The sequence below is a fragment of the Opisthocomus hoazin genome, chromosome 4, assembly GCF_030867145.1.
Source record: "Opisthocomus hoazin isolate bOpiHoa1 chromosome 4, bOpiHoa1.hap1, whole genome shotgun sequence".
NCBI lineage: Eukaryota > Metazoa > Chordata > Aves > Opisthocomiformes > Opisthocomidae > Opisthocomus > Opisthocomus hoazin.
Genome location: NC_134417.1, coordinates 21504837 through 21526978, shown reverse-complemented (window position 1 = coordinate 21526978; position 22142 = coordinate 21504837). Strand labels below are relative to the sequence as shown.

General features: G+C 39.2%; 1 protein-coding gene and 1 long non-coding RNA gene across 4 annotated transcripts in view; one reads left to right on the top strand and one right to left on the bottom strand.

The window, feature by feature from the left end:
• Positions 1–219: 219 nt before the first annotated feature.
• The window catches only part of TBL1XR1 (TBL1X/Y related 1), a 119935-nt gene continuing 98012 nt past the window's right edge, over positions 220–22142 (bottom strand). For 2 of the 3 annotated variants that reach the window (XM_075418299.1, XM_075418300.1), the window contains 14 exons: positions 21327–21429; positions 19529–19674; positions 17845–18064; positions 15674–15806; positions 15335–15476; positions 14969–15032; positions 14770–14867; positions 12962–13022; positions 11627–11748; positions 11052–11126; positions 8508–8635; positions 8190–8355; positions 7176–7277; positions 220–5575 (listed from right to left, as the gene is read on the bottom strand). In XM_075418299.1, the coding sequence (XP_075274414.1) occupies positions 5549–5575; positions 7176–7277; positions 8190–8355; positions 8508–8635; positions 11052–11126; positions 11627–11748; positions 12962–13022; positions 14770–14867; positions 14969–15032; positions 15335–15476; positions 15674–15806; positions 17845–18064; positions 19529–19674; positions 21327–21384 (1542 nt within the window). In that variant the 5' untranslated portion in view covers positions 21385–21429 and the 3' untranslated portion in view covers positions 220–5548. Of the gene's footprint in view, positions 5576–7175; positions 7278–8189; positions 8356–8507; positions 8636–11051; positions 11127–11626; positions 11749–12961; positions 13023–14769; positions 14868–14968; positions 15033–15334; positions 15477–15673; positions 15807–17844; positions 18065–19528; positions 19675–21326; positions 21430–22142 lie in introns of those variants that run through there. The other variant, XM_075418301.1, reaches the window with a different exon arrangement.
• LOC142361135 (uncharacterized) lies at positions 12090–12989 on the top strand. Its single transcript, XR_012763672.1, has 3 exons — positions 12090–12146; positions 12416–12690; positions 12928–12989. It is a non-coding gene; the product is annotated as an uncharacterized LOC142361135 (long non-coding RNA).

The window sequence follows — 22142 nt, the reverse complement described above, 5'->3', positions numbered from 1 at the left end:
CAGGGGATGGCGTCACTGTTTCAGAGGTTCTACTGGGTGTTCACAGAGAGTACACAGCTGCACAAGGCACCACCTCCCGCTGCTTCTTACATGCTGCCTCACGTGAAAACGTGCCAAAAGAAATATTAAACCCAGTGTTTCGTCTCTCACTTCCCCAACTTCATCATCTGTAAATCTTCTGTACCAAGCATTCAAAATTACTGCTATATAACATTCAGCCAGAGTAATATCAAAATATATTTTATTCTGGACCTCTTTCAGATCTGATTCAAATTACAGTTGTCAAAGCAATACAATGCAAAGGGAAACTGCAACAGAAAATGTGCCTAGAAGGGGTATAAGGGCCTTGGGGACAAATCATTGTGATGTAGAACCAAAATACATCATAAAGTGTAATTAACATGGTCCAGGACAGTATAGAACATCTATATCAGTCTTCTTTAGACAATAATCATGAAAAACGAACAATAAAAGTCCTTTAAACAAGTACAAAAAACTGTCATGGGCTGGTTTACACTTTTACAACAGTTGTAATTTAACTGGATAACTGAAGAAATGATGCAGACATTTTAATCCAGTGCTATAGGTAGGCTCACAGAATTAGACCCAAAGGATTTGTAACTCCAAATGAAACCATTACAACTACAATGTCAATGTCAGGAGAGAGAGAAAATTACTTCTGTATTCTAGAATTACTGTTCTGCACACCGCAGTCTGTTGAGGACAAGATTGCAAAGTACACTGGACTAGCAACAACATGCAGACTGTTTGCTTGGATTTACCCACAAATGTCAAAAAAAGTTATGAAGTAAAAATGGTTATTTAAAAAAAGAAATGAAAACAAAAACAAGCCTCAAGTTATTGTCAAGCTTCAAACTTAAAGGCAGAGAAAGCGAATTACGTACTCGAAACTACTGATCTGAAGCACTATTAACACTACGTCTGCAACCCGCCAGAACCGGCAGATTTCCCTGGCTCGCCTGCCGCCCGTCAGCCTGACAGTGAAGACAGCCACACCGGCACAGAACGGGGGGTTGTTTCGGGGCTTTCTCCCGAGGGAGGAGTGCAGACCGCTCCACGGCTCGCTCCCTGCGCAACACGTCAGGGATCTCGACGGAGATTTACTGCTGTCTCCCCAAGCCGTATTTGCTTCTAACATGCCACAATGTTGCTTCTGCTTTCTTCAGACTTCTGGAGGGTGCAAAACCGAGCCCCACCGGGGAACGGCTCTACGGGACTTTGTGAAGGGAGAAGCTATCGCGCTTGTCAACAAGAATGGAACACCGGGCTGAACCCGGCGCAGCCCCGCCGCGGCCGAGGGCAGCCACAGCTCGAGCACGCCGCGGCTCGTTCCACCCTCGTGGCACAACGCAGACCCAACACCTCCAGCGCTTGCTCTGGCAAGGCTTGCTCACAAAGTGAAAGACAACGGGGTTTCTAGTTAAGTAAAGATTGGAAAACAAAACTGCGTCCCAAGGCTCCTCTTTGCTAAACAGACAAAAAAACCGTACAACCTTCTATTTACAAGCTGAAAAACCCAGTTTGCGAATTTAATGAAGTTCCTTCATTCCACAGAACCAAAAGCGTCGGCTGCTACGATGGCTCCGGAGGCAAACTGGCACCACTGCCCTCTGCCACCTACTGTTCTTCCTAAACACACAGAACACTTTGAAGGTACAATGTCCCATTAAATACCCTAGCATGAGGTAAGCAGTGTAAGGAAAAAGGAGTGCTTTTTTTAAAATTAAAATTAAAATTGGTAGAAATCTTTGGCCTTTCTCTCAAGATGCATTAAAGTGTCGTGAAATCAAGAAACGTGCTTCCAAATGCCATGTCATTCTGACTCTGGTAACTATTACCTCCCTCCACCCAACCCAGAAAAAGAGGCACTTTTAGTGTTTCATATAAGATTTCCAATCATCTAGTAGACACGCTAAATAACCCTGCACAATTGTAGTCCCAGAATAAACTGACTTTATCAACACTACAAAGAGTCTAAAAAAGCTTTTATGAGGACCTAGATATTCTCTTAACTACACTAAAAAGTCCACTGGTTGGGAATGTTTACATCAATTTAAAAATGCAGAAAAAGGTAAAGTGAAAATAGAAAAAGAGGAACTCTGCAGAAACCTGGACCTAATTATGCAGAAATGATAAACACGATTCTGAGATGGATGCATAGAAAGACAGCGAACTTAAAGAGCAGTTCCGTTCTGATTCCATCATTAATTCTGAGCCCAGTTTTTCTCCCTCCTTTCATCCTCTCTTTGGATATCCGCCCATTAGCGTGTTGAACTGGGAAAACCAGGAACTGTAATGTATGCAAAGGCTTATGCACACGTTTGCCTTTCCAGCTGGAAAACAGGCGCGACGGAATTACTCGGTACGTACGACTAAGCATGTGCATACGTTTACACCAAGTTAGGGTCTTACTGACACTTGGCGTACTCAATTTAAAGGAACAATTTGGACAGACTACCTCACTATTGAACACGAGGCCTTTGTGCTACAAAAGATTACAATTAATGTGTTGGTTCTTTTTTTTTTTTCCTTTTTGCTTCACAGAATCACAGAACCTAGCACACCTTGCATGCATGCATGGACAGCGTACCAAACCAGGGGCGAGCAGAGGTGTGAGCAGGAGCAGCACTGTGGCATGCTAGTCAAGGACAACAATAAAACATCTACCGGCCAGCTCCTTCACGAGTGGGAGCCGGCACCGTCCCGCGACAGTGGGGCACTGCTGGTTCACGCCAGGCTGGGGGTCTCCGCCTGCACGTCCAGAGCACTCGTTCCAGTCACCGGATCTGACGGTCCGGCGGGACTGCGCTGCCAACACCTGAAAGCCCTGGACCCGCGGTGCTGCAGCTCCGCTTCAGCTACTTCTGAGCATGTGATACTATGCTTAAGCAACTCGGATTGCAACCAAAACGGCTGATGATTGAGAAAGAGGAAAATGGCAATACCCTAAAACACGGCTGTGTGGTTTTGCAGCTATGTCACAGAATTCCACCACGATTGTTTAGATTGGCTGAAAGAATCATCCAATAACTTTTATGAAAATCAATAAACTGTCCATATTAAAATACAAAAGTACTATCAAGAATCACTTCTGACTTTCAGATTTAAATTCAGTGCAATTGACAAATGCATTGCTAAACGAAAAATGCAGCTTAAACATACTCAAAACATTTGTGTCTATTCCTGGGAGCACAGTTTAAAATTATTGCACAGAATTTTTTTTTTTTTTTTTTTTTTTTTTCATTAAATGACAGAGGTCAGCCACAGTCATGGACCTCCAGCAATAAAAGCAGTATTTCAAGTGCCAGACACTCAATATATTAGGTTTCCTACATACTGTAACTCACAGGGTAATTGCTCTAAACACTTGTAATATGTTCCAAAACCCTAAAAATAGCTGGCACCGAACCACCGCGGATGACTGTCTTTATGGATATGAGTTTTTCTTGGTTTTAAATGCTGTGTATGCTAGTATTATAATCCTGGGGTATATATAAAGAATGCTTTGCTGACTTCTCTTTACCACTGGCAAATTGCTACCCTACCTTAGCCAAACTCAGACTTGCTTCAAGTCGTGTTTATTCCATGGAAATAGCAGAAATCAATGCCTAAAGAACAATGGTTAAAATGTCAAAGCTGCATTATCTCAATTAAATCAATTTATACGTAACTTGGAGGGGGAAAAAAAACAAAACTAAAAAAAAAATAAAAAGGTTAGAGACTAGCAATCATAAGCCACAAAATTATTTGTGATTGAAATAGTGTTATAAAAACTGATAACTTTGCAAAGCTCTGTAATATAAACCATTCCTTAAGTAAAATGCCTGTGACATAAATTTGACAACCTCTCTTTTTATAAATTTACACTCTTGGAATCTTATGCAAGACATGATGCAACCTTTTCGACTACACATACGCGTAAACACAACCTCATGCTACCATTTACAAATAAAATCACTATCAGTATACTTTTAATCACATGAGCAGAAAAAGGTTTGCCATATACATCTGTCATTGTAAGAAAAATACTTGATATTGTAAACAGAGTAAAAGACACTATATAGTAGTGATTATTAAAAAAATAGCAGCTTACATCTACCCTATATTTGGAAAAAAATGTAGTCACAAGATACAATAAACCGCAGGACTGGAGCAGCAGGGGAATTAGTGCAAGTATTCATCTTAAATAAGCTGAATCACTGCTATTACAATAAACTTGAAGCAAGTCCTCTGTTTAAGATTTTTTTTAAATCTAAGGTAGTAAACATTTTGCCTCTTAATGGCAGTGTTATCAAATATATGCCAAAGATTTTATTTTTAATAACGAAAAATTACATGAGATACTTTTAATACTGGAGTTTGGTTACAATTATACATCTAAGCTCCTACAAATAATGATGGGCAACTCTCAGAGAAGCTGTGGTGTGAACTCTTGTCCAGAAAGATCTTAACCTCTTAAAAACGATCCCCCAGCTATACTTTGCTCCTTTTCACAATAGTGCACAATTTAACCATATTTTAGCTATGGTCTTAAAGCAACAGAGATGCGTTTTTTTCCTTTTTTTTGTATTTTTTTTCCCGCATCCCTGTGTTTTTCTTTTCTGTATTTTTGTGCCCTTCTGTTCTTGAGTTTGGCAGAATTATGTCCCAAATAAGAAACTACTGCATTTCAGCCATGTCACCAGAAAATAAAACACAGCATTATACCCATTACTGTCATACTTTGTAGATGAGCAGGACGTGAAGTATCACGCCTCGAAGAAGGATTTTTTTTTTCTTCTCTCTCCATAATCCCTTCTCCACCCTCCCTCTGTTCACAAAATTGTGCTCTGGGAGCCACAAAATGTACCAAACATTATCAGATTCGATCTATCTCTTCAAAGAATGCATTAAAATATGTTTCAAAGAAACGTTTTTTCCCAAGGTGAAAAAAATATAAACAAGAAACTAAATCACTCCCTTACTTCATGCATCCGTAAGCTTAACCAAAACAACACAGAAAACCCAATGTTTAAAAGCAAAGAAAAAACTACTGCTGCAGATTTCTGTAAGTCCATTTTCTCTGTACACACAAACTGCTCAACTACTGAGAAGGAAAACAAAAATACCCCACAATCCATTGTCATAATGGATTTAAAGGGGGGAAGGGGTAATGAAGGCTGCCATTAGTATCTTCTGAATTTGGTATGTATATGGGTCTGCTCTTGTACACGGTATATTTCTCTCTCTCTCGCTCTCTCTTCTGTTTTTCATATCCAAAACCTTTAAATGTTATTTTGGGGCACAGCAGATTCCAGCACTTGGTGAACAGGATTCACAAGCTGTGACAAAACTCTGTCATCCTCTTCAGGGTGTAATTTTTTTTTTTTCCTCTTTTTTATATACAGTATATGTATATATTTCTTTTACGTTTGGCTGTAGTGGACTGGCCATGGTTCAATTGGGACTATAGCAGTACATGGGTCAGGGACAGTCATTTTGGCTATGTACACATTCATAGTCGGTCCATGGCTTCCAACTAGTAGCGCTATTTCCGTAGGTCTAATACACAAACCTGTAAGAAAAAGAAATACAAATACAGAAAGGGCACATTGCACAATATTCCACATCTATACAGTTCTGTGTGAAATACCTGAGCAAAACCTACGAAATGCATTGTGCGAGCTTGATCTTGTATCTCTTCACAATAGATTGGGAGGAAAAAAATCACCAGGTGAGCACTTTGGTTACGAGCACCCAGCCAGACCTGCCAAAGGCACTGCTGCCTAATGAATCACTATCAGAATATTAACAACTAGTTGATGTTCTGGTTCTAGTTCTGTCAGATGCAGAAATCTACTAGTAGAATACAACCATGTGCCTCTATTTGCTTAGTTATTATGAGCTATAAGTATATTTAAAACGAAGGGGATGAGGAGTGCTTTCACTAGCAAACAATGTAAAACTAAATAAACCCAACAATTTCAAAAGAGCGAAAACTAAATGAAAACCAATCTGTTGCAAGTGCAATTGGCCTCTTGGGTCAAATTACCTGGAAGACTGGAAAGGTTACAGCACGTATATAAAAGGGTCATCTAGGGTGGAATGTTTATGTGTATCTACTCAGGATATGTCTTGAGCTTTTATTCTTTTATGATATTGTCTGTACTTACAAGACTAAAATGATATGAAAGACCTATCAAAATTTATTCTCTAGAATTTAGTCTACTTTAAATTCAGAACTCCCTGTTTTCTGTTCTGCACCCTAACAAAGCGATTTCGCTGCAGCACAGAGCATGCAGGACAGGAGAACACTCAGGCACCTGTGTTAAGATACTACCCGAGACTCTGGACTACAAAGCGACTAGGACTGCTTTTTGCTGACATTTGTTACTTTAATCTACAGCGTTTCAAAATTCAATTCCTTTACTACTCCTATTTTATTGTAATTTTGCTGTTCCTCAGGCTCTCTTCTCCTTTCTTCTAAAACCATGGCAAAAGAGGTGCAAGCAAAAAGAGACCACTGTACTTGTTATGAAGAACCGCATGCTAATATTTCATTGCAGTACTTCGCAGGACAGTGTCAGGAGAGCTACGAGGTGATGCTACCATAGACTGCTACGAGGTGATAGAGGGTGCACTCATGATTAGTTAACTATATGATTTAATTCCCTGCTTCTTCTAAGCAAAGTAAGGAGACTGGTATTTACATATAGCTCCTGCCATTTTTAGGAACTTCTTAAGTCTGTTTTACTGCTCTTCTGCTAAATGCAATGCAGAGATATTTCATTCCCATGCATTACAATAGTCAACTGCACTGAACATTTTCACTGGAACAGGGCAGAGAGGCAAAGCCAACCTTGATTCCAGACTGTAATGAAAAGACCAGCCACAATGAACACATTTCCACGGTAAGCCCCAGTAGGGGCAGAAAATTTAAATGAAAGGCATCTTCACTTTCTGAGATTTCTGGAGGGTTTAGAACAGTAACGCATTAAGCTGGAATACAGACATACTCCCCTTTCAACACTGCAGCACCCTGCTATGGAAAATCTATAGGTGAGCTGGCTGTATTAAACTTCAGCTAAAGAAGGAAATTTTGTCTCCATCGTTAGACAAAAGACTTCCAGAAGATGCTTGTTGTCAGAATGTCAAACAAGTCAAGCAGCACTTACTGAACCATCTGAAGCACTCGCTCCAACTTTGTCTCCTGCTGCATTCCAGCAAACCTCAAAAATCCCTCCTGTTCCCCGATAACTGTGAACTAGGGCACCTGTCTAAAAAGGGACAAAACCTGTAATTAATATCACAAAATTCAAGTAAACAAGTAAGACTTCTACAACACGTAAAACTTCTCCGCTGCTTTTGAAAGCTGAAATTCTCAGAGGAAACGGTCCAGATGAGACTCGTGGGCAATCTCAGCAGCGTGTTAAAGGACGTGACAAACACAATTATTGTACCTTCATCTCTTATATTTGATAGGCAAAACTGAGGACGGTCTACTCCTTCGACTACTCCCCATTACTAAAATGAGCCTTTCAAAAACTAATATCCAATTACCAGTAGCCAGAGCTCACATTTTGCCTAACAGCGTCTTTATACTTTCATTCACAATCAGCCCTTTTTTTGCCAGAAATCCAAAACAAATAATAGTCTCCATTCATAGAAAGTTATGCAGAAACATTTTGTCGTCATTGTCACTTCACATTCTCTTGTTTTTCAGTGAAATTCAATGAAATAGCTATCAGATTTGTGTGTCTACATCCAGTCATCATTTTTCACAGCAAACCTGTTTTATCAGGAGCTATCAGGGGTTTAAAGTTCAGAGGTTACAAAGACAATTATTGGATGCAACACGTTATCGGAGACACTTTGTTGAATGCGTTTTGTTGTTGTTGTATTTTTGGTTAGGGGCTTTTTTGTTTGGGTTTTGGTGTTCCCCCCCACCCCCACCCAGCAGTAAAGACAATGTAAAGACAATTAGTACTTCACCACAGGCAAACATTCAAAGAGAGAAATTAAATGTACATCCATTAACAGAAGTAACCTTAGAACAAAGAGAAAGCGAATCAGCATCTTAGGAACGGCAAAGCTCTTTGTGGCCGAAACACGATGGAGCAACACAGTTTGGCAGGGTGCTGACGGAAAATACCAAAACACAAACTTCTACGCAGACAGAAGAGCTATACCTGTGTATTCCAGATGTGTACACATTTATCAAAGGAGCCACTGGCCAGGTACCTGCCATCAGGACTGAAAGCTACACTGTACACAGGTTCTTGATGCTTTGTCAGAGTATGAATACAAATTCCTCTGTCTACATCCCATAACCTAACGGTAGAATCAAAGGATGCACTGTTGAGGGAAAAAAACCAGATTAATTACATTTCAGTTTGACACATTTTTGTTTCTAATACAAACAGACTATGATAAAGTATATTACATGCTTCAAAACATTCTGTGAAAATAATGCTTAATGGGCATTTAAAAACAGGATTAAATAGTACCTTGCTAACATAAGATTGGCATTTGGATTATTTGTTCCCGGTCCTGTAGGACTCCATTTGATAGTATAAATTTCTTTGTTGTGTGCTTGTAAATCATGGACACAACTGTCTTGTTTCATACTCCAGATCTATGATAAAACCAGAAGAAAACATCAAAGACATTTAGCGCAATGTTGTACTAAAATACATTTCACATCTTTCTTCTTTATCGTTTGCAGCCTGACTGCTGCCTTTTTTAGGCCACCCAAAACATTTGATGACTGCTGGGTTTCTATAGTAATTATGACAAGTATTACTCCAGTACCCACCGCTCTTTGAGTTGTAAGTACCCAATGGGGTTAACGAGTAACAAAGGTGCTGTCTACAGAAACCAACCTGCGCACGTTAACTACGAGCCCCTTGCAAAGTGCAGGGATGAGAACAGATGCTAAAATGAGAAAAGCAGTACGTATATCTTCATGTTTGAGTTGACAAAATATCACAGTCCTATTTTTAAATGAACTACTTGCTACACAGACCGAGTGACATAAAGGGATAGTTGGCAAAATTTGTGTTTTAATACAAAGCGATTGATGTGCACTGCAAAAACCACTCTGGCATTTTCCTGGCTTACTAGGATTTGCATTGCCAGGTGTTTGTTCAGTACTTCACACAGTTCCTCAGGACTCCAACTCCTGCATGATAACCTTCAACAAACTAACTTTATTCAGAGTTTGTATTGCCACTACAGAAGGGATTTTGAAAGGCTTTTACACCTTTTCCTAAACGTGAAACTTGATACGGTAGCTAACCATCTGAATGCATTTTTTAATGGTATTTGTTTCAGTAGTGCTGTTAGCTCACCTTTTGTTAGAAAACAGGAGCATGTTTAAGCCCAACTGTATTTAAGAAGTAATTGAGCTGTACGTTTAAATGAATGATGCTTTTCAGAACTGGTGCCTCACTGAAGGGGAAATTGATTTTCAATGTGCAGACAGAATTAAAATTGTATTTTCATTTTAAATTGATGGGATCAAAATCTACCTTCTCTTTCCAAAACTAGTATAGATGAAAAGAGTCCATATTAGCTGCCCTAGAGAATATCAAGTCGGCATCACAAGACAGAAAAATAAATCAATCAATCACTAGGCATCTTCCATATGCTTCAAAATCTGACATTCAGTCCTACTGCCACTGAAAAGTAACTGATCCACAAGTGATTAGTGATGCATAGGCTTATCTACAAGCAATTGGTCTTCCAGTTAATCCTGAACAAAATGATAAAATTCTTTCCAGGCCAAGCTGAATTCAAAACAACACTCAAGAAGTTAATTGCCTGAGCCCACAAATGGTGACACGTTCCCAGTTGTCACCTCTCCACTCACTGAGAGGCAGCTGCAACAGCTTGAGCTCTAGATTGGAATTCATCTCACCTGAGTTTGAGCTGCCTAAGTATCAAACACCCAGCTTAAGCTGGCTATGTTGACTCCATCCATTGCCAGCGGAGAATGACTGATCCTCTCAGGGATTTACTCATCACGCCTGACTTGGACACTGAACTTCGGCAAGGATGAATTGCTCTTCAGTGGTGCTAGACACCCTGTTGACTAAAGATGTCTAGACACCTAGGTTTAGACTGGAGGCTTAATGCTTAAATGTTTATATTTAGATAAGGTGATTTCCATTGCAAGTGCCTGACTGTGCCAGCACAGGAGGGGATATCTGGCTCCTCATTCAGCTGTTCCCTGTCTCTGATTAAACAACAGTGAGCCAGATGGAAGTAACTGTCCCATGGGCTACCAGTAGGACAGTGCTGTCAACATAAAAAACCGTATCCTGAAACTTTACCAAACATAGTGCTAAAACACCCACTAACTACAAAGCAGCATAGGGGTAATGGAAAAGCATCTGTAACATGGAAACAGCACAGGCCTGTCACACGTGAACAACCTCATTTCTTCTGGCGCATCTAACCTGGTTGCATTTTTGTCTGGATCTTTAGTGCCCCTTGAAGTCACAAGTTACAGTATCCTCTGCATTCACAAGTTTGCCCCAGTTCTACAAGAAACTATGTTGCCTTTAATTATTTGGAACTGCAGAAGGACTCCTGCTGAACTTGAAAAACCAAGGAGTACACACCGTCTCTTAAGCAACAATATGCCAAAGATTTTAACTAGAAAGGGGAAAAGAGCAGAAAACCAGGCAGGGAGCTAGTCACCCGTTCTCGTATGTGTTACATGACCTGCATTCCAACTCCTCCTTTTAACCAAAAGCAACCATCAAGTGTGACAGCTTAAAGTTTGATGACCTGATTCTGTAAACAGCTAAAAGCACCTAATAAATCACGCTCCAGGTCTCAGGGTGGCAGCCCATAACAAGTTCTCTGGACCAAAGCTTGGCTCTGAATTAACAAGGATTTGCTAGGATTGCCTAATCTTGCTATATTAAAAAAGAACAAATATTAGAAGACACAGCAAGTACAGTGATAGTGCTGGATTGCCCGAGCTAATGGCGTGCACTCCAGAGTCCTACAAAAACAAGAGCCAGTACCAGAACTCCCGTTACCTTCAGAGTCATATCATCAGAGCAGGATGCCAGAAGATTACCAGTTGGATCCCATTTGATTGCGTTTACTTCATTCTAAAAGTGAACAGTGAGAATAAGTTGGAGTCTTCACTTCCATTACAAATGACAGCTTACGAAGGATAAAGTTGGACAGCAGTTATCAGCATTTGTATAACTGTCATATTTTAACATTTAGTTTTCATTTATTTTCATTCCTAGCTTTGCCTTCAATATCAACAACTTTTTGCTACCTGTTGATCACATTTCCCATGCATGCTCTTACACAACACAGGCTGCGCATAGCTAACTCTTGAAGTTACGTTTCTTCTTCTAAAGTTCACTTTTGCTACGCCACGTAGGCACCGGTAAGGAAAGCTGCACGTAGGAGTGATAACTGTTCTAATAATGATAGAGACTACAGCTGCCATATGACCTTCACCACAACTACCTGCCTAGGCACATCTACTGCCTGTTGCCAAGACCAACCACTACATAAGTGCTGTGGACTGGCAAGTATACTGGGATGCCAGCTAATAAAAACATTGTATAGCAACCCCCAATTTTCCAGTACTTACTGTGTGACCCTGGAAGGTTTTGATAGGCCTGTCTTGTCCTAGTTTACAGACGTGAATACACATGTCTGTACTGCAAGAGGCAAACGTGTTGTTACTCTGCCAATCAACATCTAATGCTGGTGCTACAAGAAAAAGAAAGATATTTTAAACTATCGTATGTATTCTGCAGGAGTTTGATTTGCAAATTTAGCATGCACCACCCTAGAACAAATGCCATTAATTTTACAGCAGTTGTGAAGATAATCAAACACTATGAACAGTGAGAAATGCAGCCAAAACCAGTCTTACACAAAGAAATTAAACATAATTTAATAGGAGTCGTCGTTAAAACATGGAACGTATCTGAAACAGTTATACAGTAGACAGTGCAGCAGGACAACAAGCTGTCGTTAAGTCATCTATAAATAAATCTCAAGAGTCAGCAGGAGGAACAGGTTCCCACAACTTAACACATCGTCATGCATGAGCTCGTCTCCACTAACAGTCCATGCTTGTGCTGATAGATGGCAGCCACCAAAAGGTAATGATTTATTTCCTTTCTTTAATTCCAGCATTATAAGGTGTGGTAACTTGAAGCTTAATCATGGGTGACATATTCCATTTGATCGAGCCAAGATATTTATGGCAGACAGCACACAGAACTGCTCGGAGTAAATCAAGAATTGATGTTTTTGATTGTTGTCATGCCACTGAAAACGTAGTGCGAGCAGAATAAAAAGTGGAAAAGAGACACTTTTCTTAAAGGCCTTTCCATGACAGGTTCGTCATCCTCTCTTTTCTATTTTCCAGCTGATTCTGGCAGGCTTGCACAGCATGCAGCCCACAAAGCAATTTGTCTGACCTCAGGAGAGGCTGTGCTCCCATCCCAGCTGGCCAGGGAACAGCCTTTCAGCTGGTTTGTGGCCAACCAAACTGGGGACAGCGCAGCAGGCAGCGCGGAACAACGGGACGCGGAGCTGAGACTACTGTAGCAGGAAGATGACAAATGCCGTCCTTAGCTGATAAACACAAATCCTTCGTGGCCCACCCACCTGATTTGTCTGCCACTGTACTACACAAAGCCGGTAATATTTGGATTATCTCTTACGACTTTCATAGAACTGCAATAAAACTGTGAGTTATGAAGTTATAAAATCAGAACAACCCTAACTTCGTTTGCATTCTCAAAATTCATAAGACTACGAATACGGGAGTCAGTATCCAAAGACTGCCTGTAAGACTTTAAAAGGGTGTAAATAAGCTCCATAAACTTCAGATTCATTTAGTTTTTTAAATAAATAAGACTTTTTTCGTCTTTTCAGATGACGATCCCGAGTGATCAAAATCAAGACTTACCAGAATGAAAAGGAAACTGCTGCTTGGCTTCGCCAGTGTGGGCATCCCAAATAATTGTGGTCTGTATTAAACAGATAAATAAACAATAAACAAAGGTGTACAAATTTCTAATTTCTCCATAATTATCACCATTCACATATTCCAGGCTACCTAGCCTACTCCCCACAGCCCAAACCTACTCCCGATTACATATTTCTAGTGCTTTACCCAGTACTAAAGGAAATGGTAGTAGATATGCTGACAACAGTAGAAAACCTTAATATGCTGTAATATTAGAAAGGTGTTTAATCACAACATTTTGGCATCTGGAGGGAAGAAGGGGGTTGTGGGCTTTTCTTTTTATAAATGAAAATTAAGTAGATTTATCTCCTTGATCCTATTTATATTCTTCTAATCCACTCCATGCACCTTTTTTAATTTCAAATACTTGTATATTCAAATTGTAATCTCAAATACTCACTTGTCCCTAAGGAGATCTTTATAAACAAATAGTCTCATACTTCAGAACCTGAAAGATTTCATTTAAGAGTGTAATTTTTTTCTGAGCTTTTCTCTGCCAATACTTCTGATATCTTTCTGATGAAAGAAATCTTACATGACAAAATTAGTATTTTATAATCACTGTATTATATGCCAATATTCCTGACCTACCTCAACGATCAATGACAATTTTGACATTGAATCAATGGAAGCATGAACTGACCACAGAAATTATTTACGGAAAAGAAGCATAAGGCTGGGTCAATCCTTCTGCTAATGCAGACTATTTTTCAAAGCGTAATACCAGTTGCCTTGTCCAAGGAGTTTTATTGACTGAAATGAGGCTTCTATCTCAGGAATATTTTTCTGCAAGTTAAAGCTGTACCTCCACAAATACTTAAAAACTGGCATTAGCCACCACAGTGGCCAAAAGAAGGAACCCATCCTTTCCACACTTTAAGACATTTACTTTTCCTTCCTTTGTGCCAGCACAAACATTTATAAAGCTGGGCACTAAAACAAGGTTAAATGTGCGTAGGAAAAATCAGCCATATAAATAAAGGAGGAAATCTACTACTTTAGAGTGGCACTGCCAGTTTTAAGTATTGTGGGCCTGTGGTTTTACTGAGCTTACAGTTTGCCAGTCTCACTAAGAGAAAGTCTGTGTTCACTTCTGCACCTTGAATCAGTTACAGGGGAAAAAACTAAACTCTTCTCACTCTTCGAATTTGTTGTGTTTATTCTTCATCACTACGTGCCCCTCCTACCATCCATAAAATCTCTCACGCTAACAACAACTTTGAATTTAAAGACCTTGTGAGTCTCTACGTTTGTTTAGAGACGTGAAATAAAACACAGTTAAACAACGAGCTTCACGGCGTTATACTACCGGCACCTCCCCAGTCAGATATATTGATTTTTCTGATGTTTCAGCTCTAACCTATTTAATCATTCTCAGGCTTGACCGATACCGAAATCAGCCTAAATCTATTCCTCCAGTACGATTTTTTTCTGAGGCTTCACATAGTGCTTCACTAAATTTTAGATGATCCAGTTTTACAAAGGTTTAATGCACCTGTGTTCAAAACTTACACTAACCTGATGGGGAAGAGATTCAGAGACACTGAATTCTAATAAACTAAAATATCTCAATAAACTACTATACAACACAAGGAAACACAGCTTGCGTAACACGTTCTTTGTAAGTATGTATTTATGTCCCGTGTCTGTAGTTTAATTTACTTTCTTTCTATAGCTCTGTTATTATGCTTACAGTTAGATTATAACGGTGAAGGAAAGAATTTTAATTTTACCAAAGATTATCTCACCTTGTCCACTCCTGCACTTAAAATGAAGTTTCCTTTCTTGTTCCATTTTAACGCAAATATAGGACCTTTATGTTGCCCTAAGGTGCTGGCAAGATTACCTGAAAATTTATATTGATATGAATACATTAAAAAAATAAAAAACTACGCTGTGAGCCACAATACAGGAAAATATACTGAAAATGAGAAGTATTTCTCTTACCATCTTTAGTCCATATCCTCGCAAAGCCATCGTAAGACCCAGTTGCTAGAAGTGTACCTTCACTCTGCCAGAAAAAAGGTTATTTATTTATTTTTGCTGTAGAACTCGAAGCTAAAGAGCACAAAGCAAATTTCAGTATAATACATCTGCGTAAGATTGGTGATGTTTATTGACTACAACTTACTACAAAGAAGTCTACGAAGTACAAGAAGTCCCCCAAATACAAGAAATTACAATGCAACTCAAAACCAGCAGTATTCCAGTGGTGTAGCACCGGATGCACAGTTGCCGTCACTTCAAATGTGACTACGCAAAATTACAGGTATAGTTTTTCAGAGTATTCTGAGCACTGCCATTTCTACTTACGTTCCAATCCAGTGATGTCACGTCTTTGTTGCTGGGTACATCCTGCCCTCCTTCTCGTATACAGTGTCGAAGTACCAGCTGCGTCGAGCCGCTTGTGCTGTTTTCACTGAGGTTCCATATCCGTGCTGTCGAATCTCCAGATCTACAGAACAGTTAACGAGAACATAACCCTTTCTCTCAATGAATTCCATTTAAAAAGGTGTTCCTTTCAACAGAGCAAATTTCGTGGCATTTCATGTAGAGGGCACTGGGGTAGGTATTACTTTAACTTGTTTCCATCAACATAGAGGTATGCCAATGGGTGTTGATACTCCCTACACACATCGTTAACGCACATACCCTGAGGCCAAAAGGTCACTAGTGGGATTCCAGGCACAGATGAATACTTCAGATTCATGGCCACGCAACACCACTGCCTTGTTGGGAGGGATTTCAACGTCTCCGTCTACTTCCATCATGTCTGTGTGATTATCTACATTATGGGAAACAACAGTAGAGAGAGGTGGATTTTAATATTTTGGGACAATACACTGTAACTACTGTATGGTTCATATTCTTCTGGAACGACCACAACAATTAATTCACAGTTCACGTGGCTCAATATTTTACAAAGCTGCACTGTTTCTTTATTTTTCCAGTTTCAATTTGTGAAGTACTACAAACAGATGGGGAGTTTCAAAAATATGAGAAAGCTCTTGGCCCTTCTAAACCTCAGCATCCAAATGGATTTAATTTTGAAACTTCAAAATTGAGGCCAAAAGTTAATTTTCTGCTATGCTAAAAAATGAACGCTGATGTTAAAAGTACTCGCAGTTTTTCTGGCACTATACTCCACAGTACAATATGGTAGTAGTCTATCTTGTGCTTTAAAAATACACTTATGAACATTCATTTTCAAAGATGTCTTTTTTTCACCAATTACAGTCAAACAGGTTTTAAAACTACATCTCAGTTCACTTACAAAATGGGTTTAATTAATATAATAACATTTGGCGATACAGTAAACTGATAACAGAGCTTTTTAAACTGCATCGGCAATTACCGTGGAGTTGTGGCAATACATAGCTTTCTGCGTGGAAGTGATGTTGAATCCATATTGTTCTGTAAAACATACTGGGGGTAATTCAACTGACAAAACAGTTTTCTTGGCAGCTACCATCAATCATATTCTATTAAAAATACATTCACACTGAGTGTAAATGCGGAATATAAAAAATGCCGAACAGTTCACCTGCTCCGTATTTATTCACTGTCGTTAAACAAACCGTTTCACATCTATTGCTTAATTGAACACTAAGGGTTTCTGCTGCTGTTTGTATGTGTGAGAAAACAGAAAAGGCTATTAGAACATGCATATTTTTAAAAGCACCACATAAAACATTGCTTCAATCAAAGAGAATCAATGCCAGTACAACTTGGTGTACCAGCCAGTAGGGGTTGCTGGTGTATCACATTTAACGGTGGCTCAGATCCGACGTTTATGCTTACTCTATCCAGCTCACAGTTAACAAGTAAATATTCCTTTAAAATTTTAAAATGAAAATATATAAGCCAAATATATTATTTCCAGTTTATCATATATAACAATGAAAAAACCTAGTAAAATCCATCTGTAAAATGCAAAACTTGTATACGGCTTGATAGGAATATCCTCTCAAAAGTGTTTCTTCTTCAGCTGTTTTTGCAGCAAGAGCTGTAACTCCCCCTCTCAAATGTGCAATTCAGACTTCCAGAACAGTATTTTCAAAATCACATTTTAATGCCTGAGCTGAACTTTTCTGTATTAAGACTGATTGTAAGGTATGTCACTTGGACCAGGGATGACAAATAACACTCACTTGTTTCACCAAGCACAACTGAAACGGAACCAATGACTAAACCAAACCTGCAAGCAGCTGCATCGAATAAATCTGAATAGCAGATCATGAAAACTGATACTGTTAAAGGAGACAAATGACACAGGATTTGTCTCAGCAACCACGATGATCTCAGCACGAGAAGGAAGCCTGTCCTACAGAGAACTGTTTACAGCTCTCCAATTCATGGGGTTAGCAGAACCCGTCAAAAGTAGTTTGTGGAGCTTCACAAGCAGTGTTCAGTTTTAACCAGCCGCGGACTAGCTGACATCTCCCCTTCCTCCTCACACGAGGGCCAAAGCTGAGGAGATGCAATATTTGAAGAGCTGTCTCCAATTTTTTTCCTCTCTTTTTGTGCAAGAGGTCTCAGAGGGTCCTATGAAACAGTAGTGGAAGTGAGACCGGTCAATGGAATATTGTGAATTAACAAATTCTGAGATATGCATCTCCTCCTGCAATTCCAAATATCAAACTAAGGACAGTCCAAGGTGAGACACCATCTGTTAAAGCATCACCTATGACAAAGGTATTCTCTGCAAGCTGAAGGGTTACATTTACATCGTTGTCTACTAGCTCACACTACGAGCTCATACTAGGATGACTGACAACGAAATGACGTTAACAGACGTTAAGGTCATTTCTGTCTCAACTTACTTGCTATAGTATGTGCTCCATTCTCTTCTCCATTTGCAGTATTTTCTCCATTTTTCGCTGATCCCTGTTGGTTCGTCGCAGCAGCAGCTGCAGCAGCTGCTGCCTGCTGTTGTGCAAGTTTATCTCTGTAGGCCTGTTGTCTTGTCTGTACCACATCAGGCATTACTGCATCTATCAGTGAGAGAGACTCTATCGGCCTACCGTCAAACAAGGTACCATCCTAAATTACAGCAGAGGGAGAAAACAAAAATAGACAACACCAAGTACAAATTAATATTATGGGCAAAAAATCCAAGGAAAACTAAAGCAAAAGTTTTGATTTAATACAATAAAACAGTTCACAAATGGTGCTGGAAGTGATATCTCATCATTGTTGCCGTTAGGATCGGAATTTTAGTCTAAAGTTAAACAGCCACCATAAATACGCCAAAAAAGCCACTGCAGGCCTTTGGCAGAGCTTCTAGAATCACAGCTTTTATGCTTTGAGTTTGCTAAATCATCTGCTAAAGCAAAAAAATACTGTAAGCTATCTATGAATATGATTTCAAACATGAGTGGCTGCAACAAAATCTAATGGTTTGTTTGAAGAGCTGCAAACATTGCAAGTCAGGTCACTGGCTCGTGAAGTTATTCTACCTTATTAGACTAATACTTTCCATAAACATATTATCTGGAGAGCTGACTAGTTTTCTTCCTTTTTTTAAACAGTGCTGGCATGCTTTCAAACAACAAGGAAGAATTTTATCCTGAAATGGACAAGACCCAGTTAAAAATACCCTTATACATATGCTAGGGCTTTGTAAGGATCTATTTTTAGGAGCTAGAAGGATTCCTTGCGATAAATATAGGGTTTCCTTCTTCTATTCCAATCACTGGCTTTATTTTTCTGAGGCTTCCTAAGGGAAAAGATTTGCTTCACTGGGACTATGAAAATGACACATAAACAGAAGACATAAGGGAGACTGGAAAGCGAGCAGAATTATTTTAAAAAAATTGTTTCCTTCTGTAATATAACTGACATATACCAAGGCTGCTAACCTTCCAGGCATAAATGAGAATGGAAATTGAGGATGAGTATCTGCAGCATCCGACAGGAAGATACATGGCTTTCTACACTGCCGAAATAACCATTTAAACATCAAATTTAATAGATCCTGCTCAAGATGAATTAGCCAGCAGAGGCAAAAAGCAAATTGGCATTTACCTTCACCCTTCCTGCCACAAACTGAAACCCTCTCTCTATGTGGAAACCTTGCCTTTGGGCTCTCGTGACTTTATTGTAACAACACCTCACCCAAATGAGAGCTGCATAGTGCTCTCCCACCTCCCTAGTGCAAGTCTAGGGAAAATAAAAATTAAGCGGTTACTTGTCTCAACGATTATCTTATTGCACTTGTCTGGATTTACTACAACATTACATTAGGGTAAAAACTCCACAGACAACGGACCTTTAAGCAATGAGCCAGAACACCATGCCTGGTGTTGTGTGGCTGCACTGGGCAGAACCCCTACCCAGTTATGTCACTCCACTCTGGTTCCACCACTGGAGTCATGGTGAACACCAGCAGTAAGGAATCTGAAGTAAAAGTAAATAAATAGGACACAAGAAAGTTAAGAAAAAATACTAACATTCAAACTTACTGCAAGCAAGGACATAATGCTCCTGCAGGCAAAGCCTCCTTACCTCATTAATACTGACTTCTGCCTCTACATACTGCAGACCTTTCTGGATGATGGAAATCAGAGCAGCTGGTGGCACCAGAGCACCGTTTATATTAGACTGGCTGATATGGCTCTCTATACCAAAGGTAAATGCTGAATGGGAAAACCCTAAAGACAATGCAAAAATGTCAGAATTGATTTATAGACAACGCTATTTGCCATACTACTGTAGGATCTTCTGCTTACAAGTCTAAGCAAGTTATACACAGTTATAGCATGCCTATGAACTAAAAAAACCCTTATCAAAACACCTCTGTTGCTACCCTCTTCTATGTTTCTAGTTTAAACGTACAAAAAGACAAAAACTAAGTTTATATATAACAGCAATTATTCATTATGGTGTCACTGGTAAAACATTTGTGCATAAGCAAATATAAAAATATAAAATAATCAATATGTAATAGTATTTGCATATATTTATATATACTAAAGCTATATATAGTATTGTATTTAATAAAATACGTATCTCCAAGACACCAAGATTCACCTGTTATTTTTACTCACTGATTTGTTGTCCATGAAAGTGAAATGGATCTGTATGTAGAACAGAATCCACTTTGTGGTACAGTGCTGTCATAACTGTGTATGATTCTGCACTTAGAACTACATCAGTATTATGCACTGATTACAAAGTGGCAAGCATGTTATGGTGCAGGACTGGTAGTTGCTTGCTACTTATTTGATGACCCTGAAAAGACGAATTTAACCTAGAGAACAACAGTTGTTTCAGCAAGTTAACTAAACCATCACAGAATTTTTTCTTAAACTTTTTTTCCCCCCTTCCGTCAGGCAACCAGGAAGCTGCCTGCAAACTTTCAGGTGAAGATAAAGCAATTGTAAGTTTGGTTTCTGTGACAAAAGCAATCAGCAACTGGAATAAGAATGGATAACAGTTCTCAGTAAATCCAGGTGGAACAATGAGTTTCTGCTTTCATCTGATAAGCAGAGATCGAAAAACTCTGCCATCCACCAATGCTTCTGGTGCCTCTTTGTCTCAGTCTGAAAAGTCCACCAGCAGTAGACATAAGCTGTGGGTAGATGTTGCATCAGTCAATGCATTTTCAAGCAGCCCGAAGTTTGTTTCCAAGTTCGACAATATTCATCTGGCTTTTGCTCTTCCTCCTAAGAAGCAGTAGGCTTTGGCTAGCCTAGCACTGAAGAACAAAATCCTCCAAGAAAGTGTCCTGCAGGGAGGGAGGCTTCTAAGAACCCAAGAGTCATTGCTGTAAAAAAAATCTGTTCATCTATGTTTAGATTCAAACGATACACAGGTCATCTGGTCACAGATGCCACTTCTTCCTTTGAAATACAGCAACATCTGTCCTGCCACGGTCACACTCAGGCCATGCAACACCAGCCTGCAGGAGCACCATCACTCCAAGAAAGAACAGGAAAAAACAGTATTTTGGTGGTCATCCTTTTTTCTTCTTCGAGTAGTCCCAAAGAAAACGCTGCAAAGTGTCATTGTCAACCTGTAGATAAAAGTGATCTCCAGGAAAATGCATCTCTAGCAATCGAGTGAGTCCTTAGCTGGTTGACTGCCATTTGAAAACTCCAAATGACTAAATCTGATTAAATTACAGAAGGTAACTTGGCAGGAATTCATTCTCTTGTTGAGAGGAAATACCAAGAAACAGTTCAGACAGAAGCACATGCCTACTGGCAAAATAATTAAATGAGTCTGCATTCACTAAAGCCAGTTGCAGATGAATACGAAATAAATTATGCATTGCTTAACAACCAGAATTGTACAAACTCACCTGACTCTTGCAAGTATCTATATACCAGGAAGTTAACCTCATCACTGCTTATACTCATCTTTATTCCCAGTTAAACCATGAGGTCACAACAAAGGACACAACCCTGGGGAAAAAAAAAGTAGGTCAATTAAATATTTTTAGTACCTAATACATATTTCTCAACACATGCTATATTTATAAAGTAAGTAGCTCCCTGGCAGCATAGACAATGGTTTTATTTTATAATGCAAGTAAGTCTACTGTAGTCATTAAAAAGTCATTTGACTCACCACAACATAAAGGTCAGTAAATTAAACGTTGAAGGGCCAGATTCTCAAATGATGCAAATTCGTATGGACTGGGAACTACGCACGCCACTTAATACCGGTATTAAAAAGGCCTCATTTCACAGGTTTTTTAAAAAATAATAAAGTAAGTTTTATCTAATTAACTTTATTGCTATGGAACACATTTTTCAAAATGCGGATTTCTCTCTGCCTGGCTAACAAAGACTGAGAACTTGGTTGCATGTTGGTATCCAGACAAGTTCTCACTTTTACTTTCTGATCTACTCCAATTTTCAGGTACTTCTGCTCTAGTAAAAAGGTGCAATATGGGCTATAACACTGTATCCGTTCAAAGAAAGCCCAGCTATTTCCACTAAAAATCAGAAAATGTCTCAGCCACACACTTCAGCTTTGCAAAAGGAATTCTTGAAATTAAAGATGAGCTTTAAACAGAGCATTTTTACTAAAATTTCTCTAGACTTTCAATCAATGCTTTAAAAATATATACACAATTTTCCCTTGATTTTATGAATTATAAATATTTAGCAAG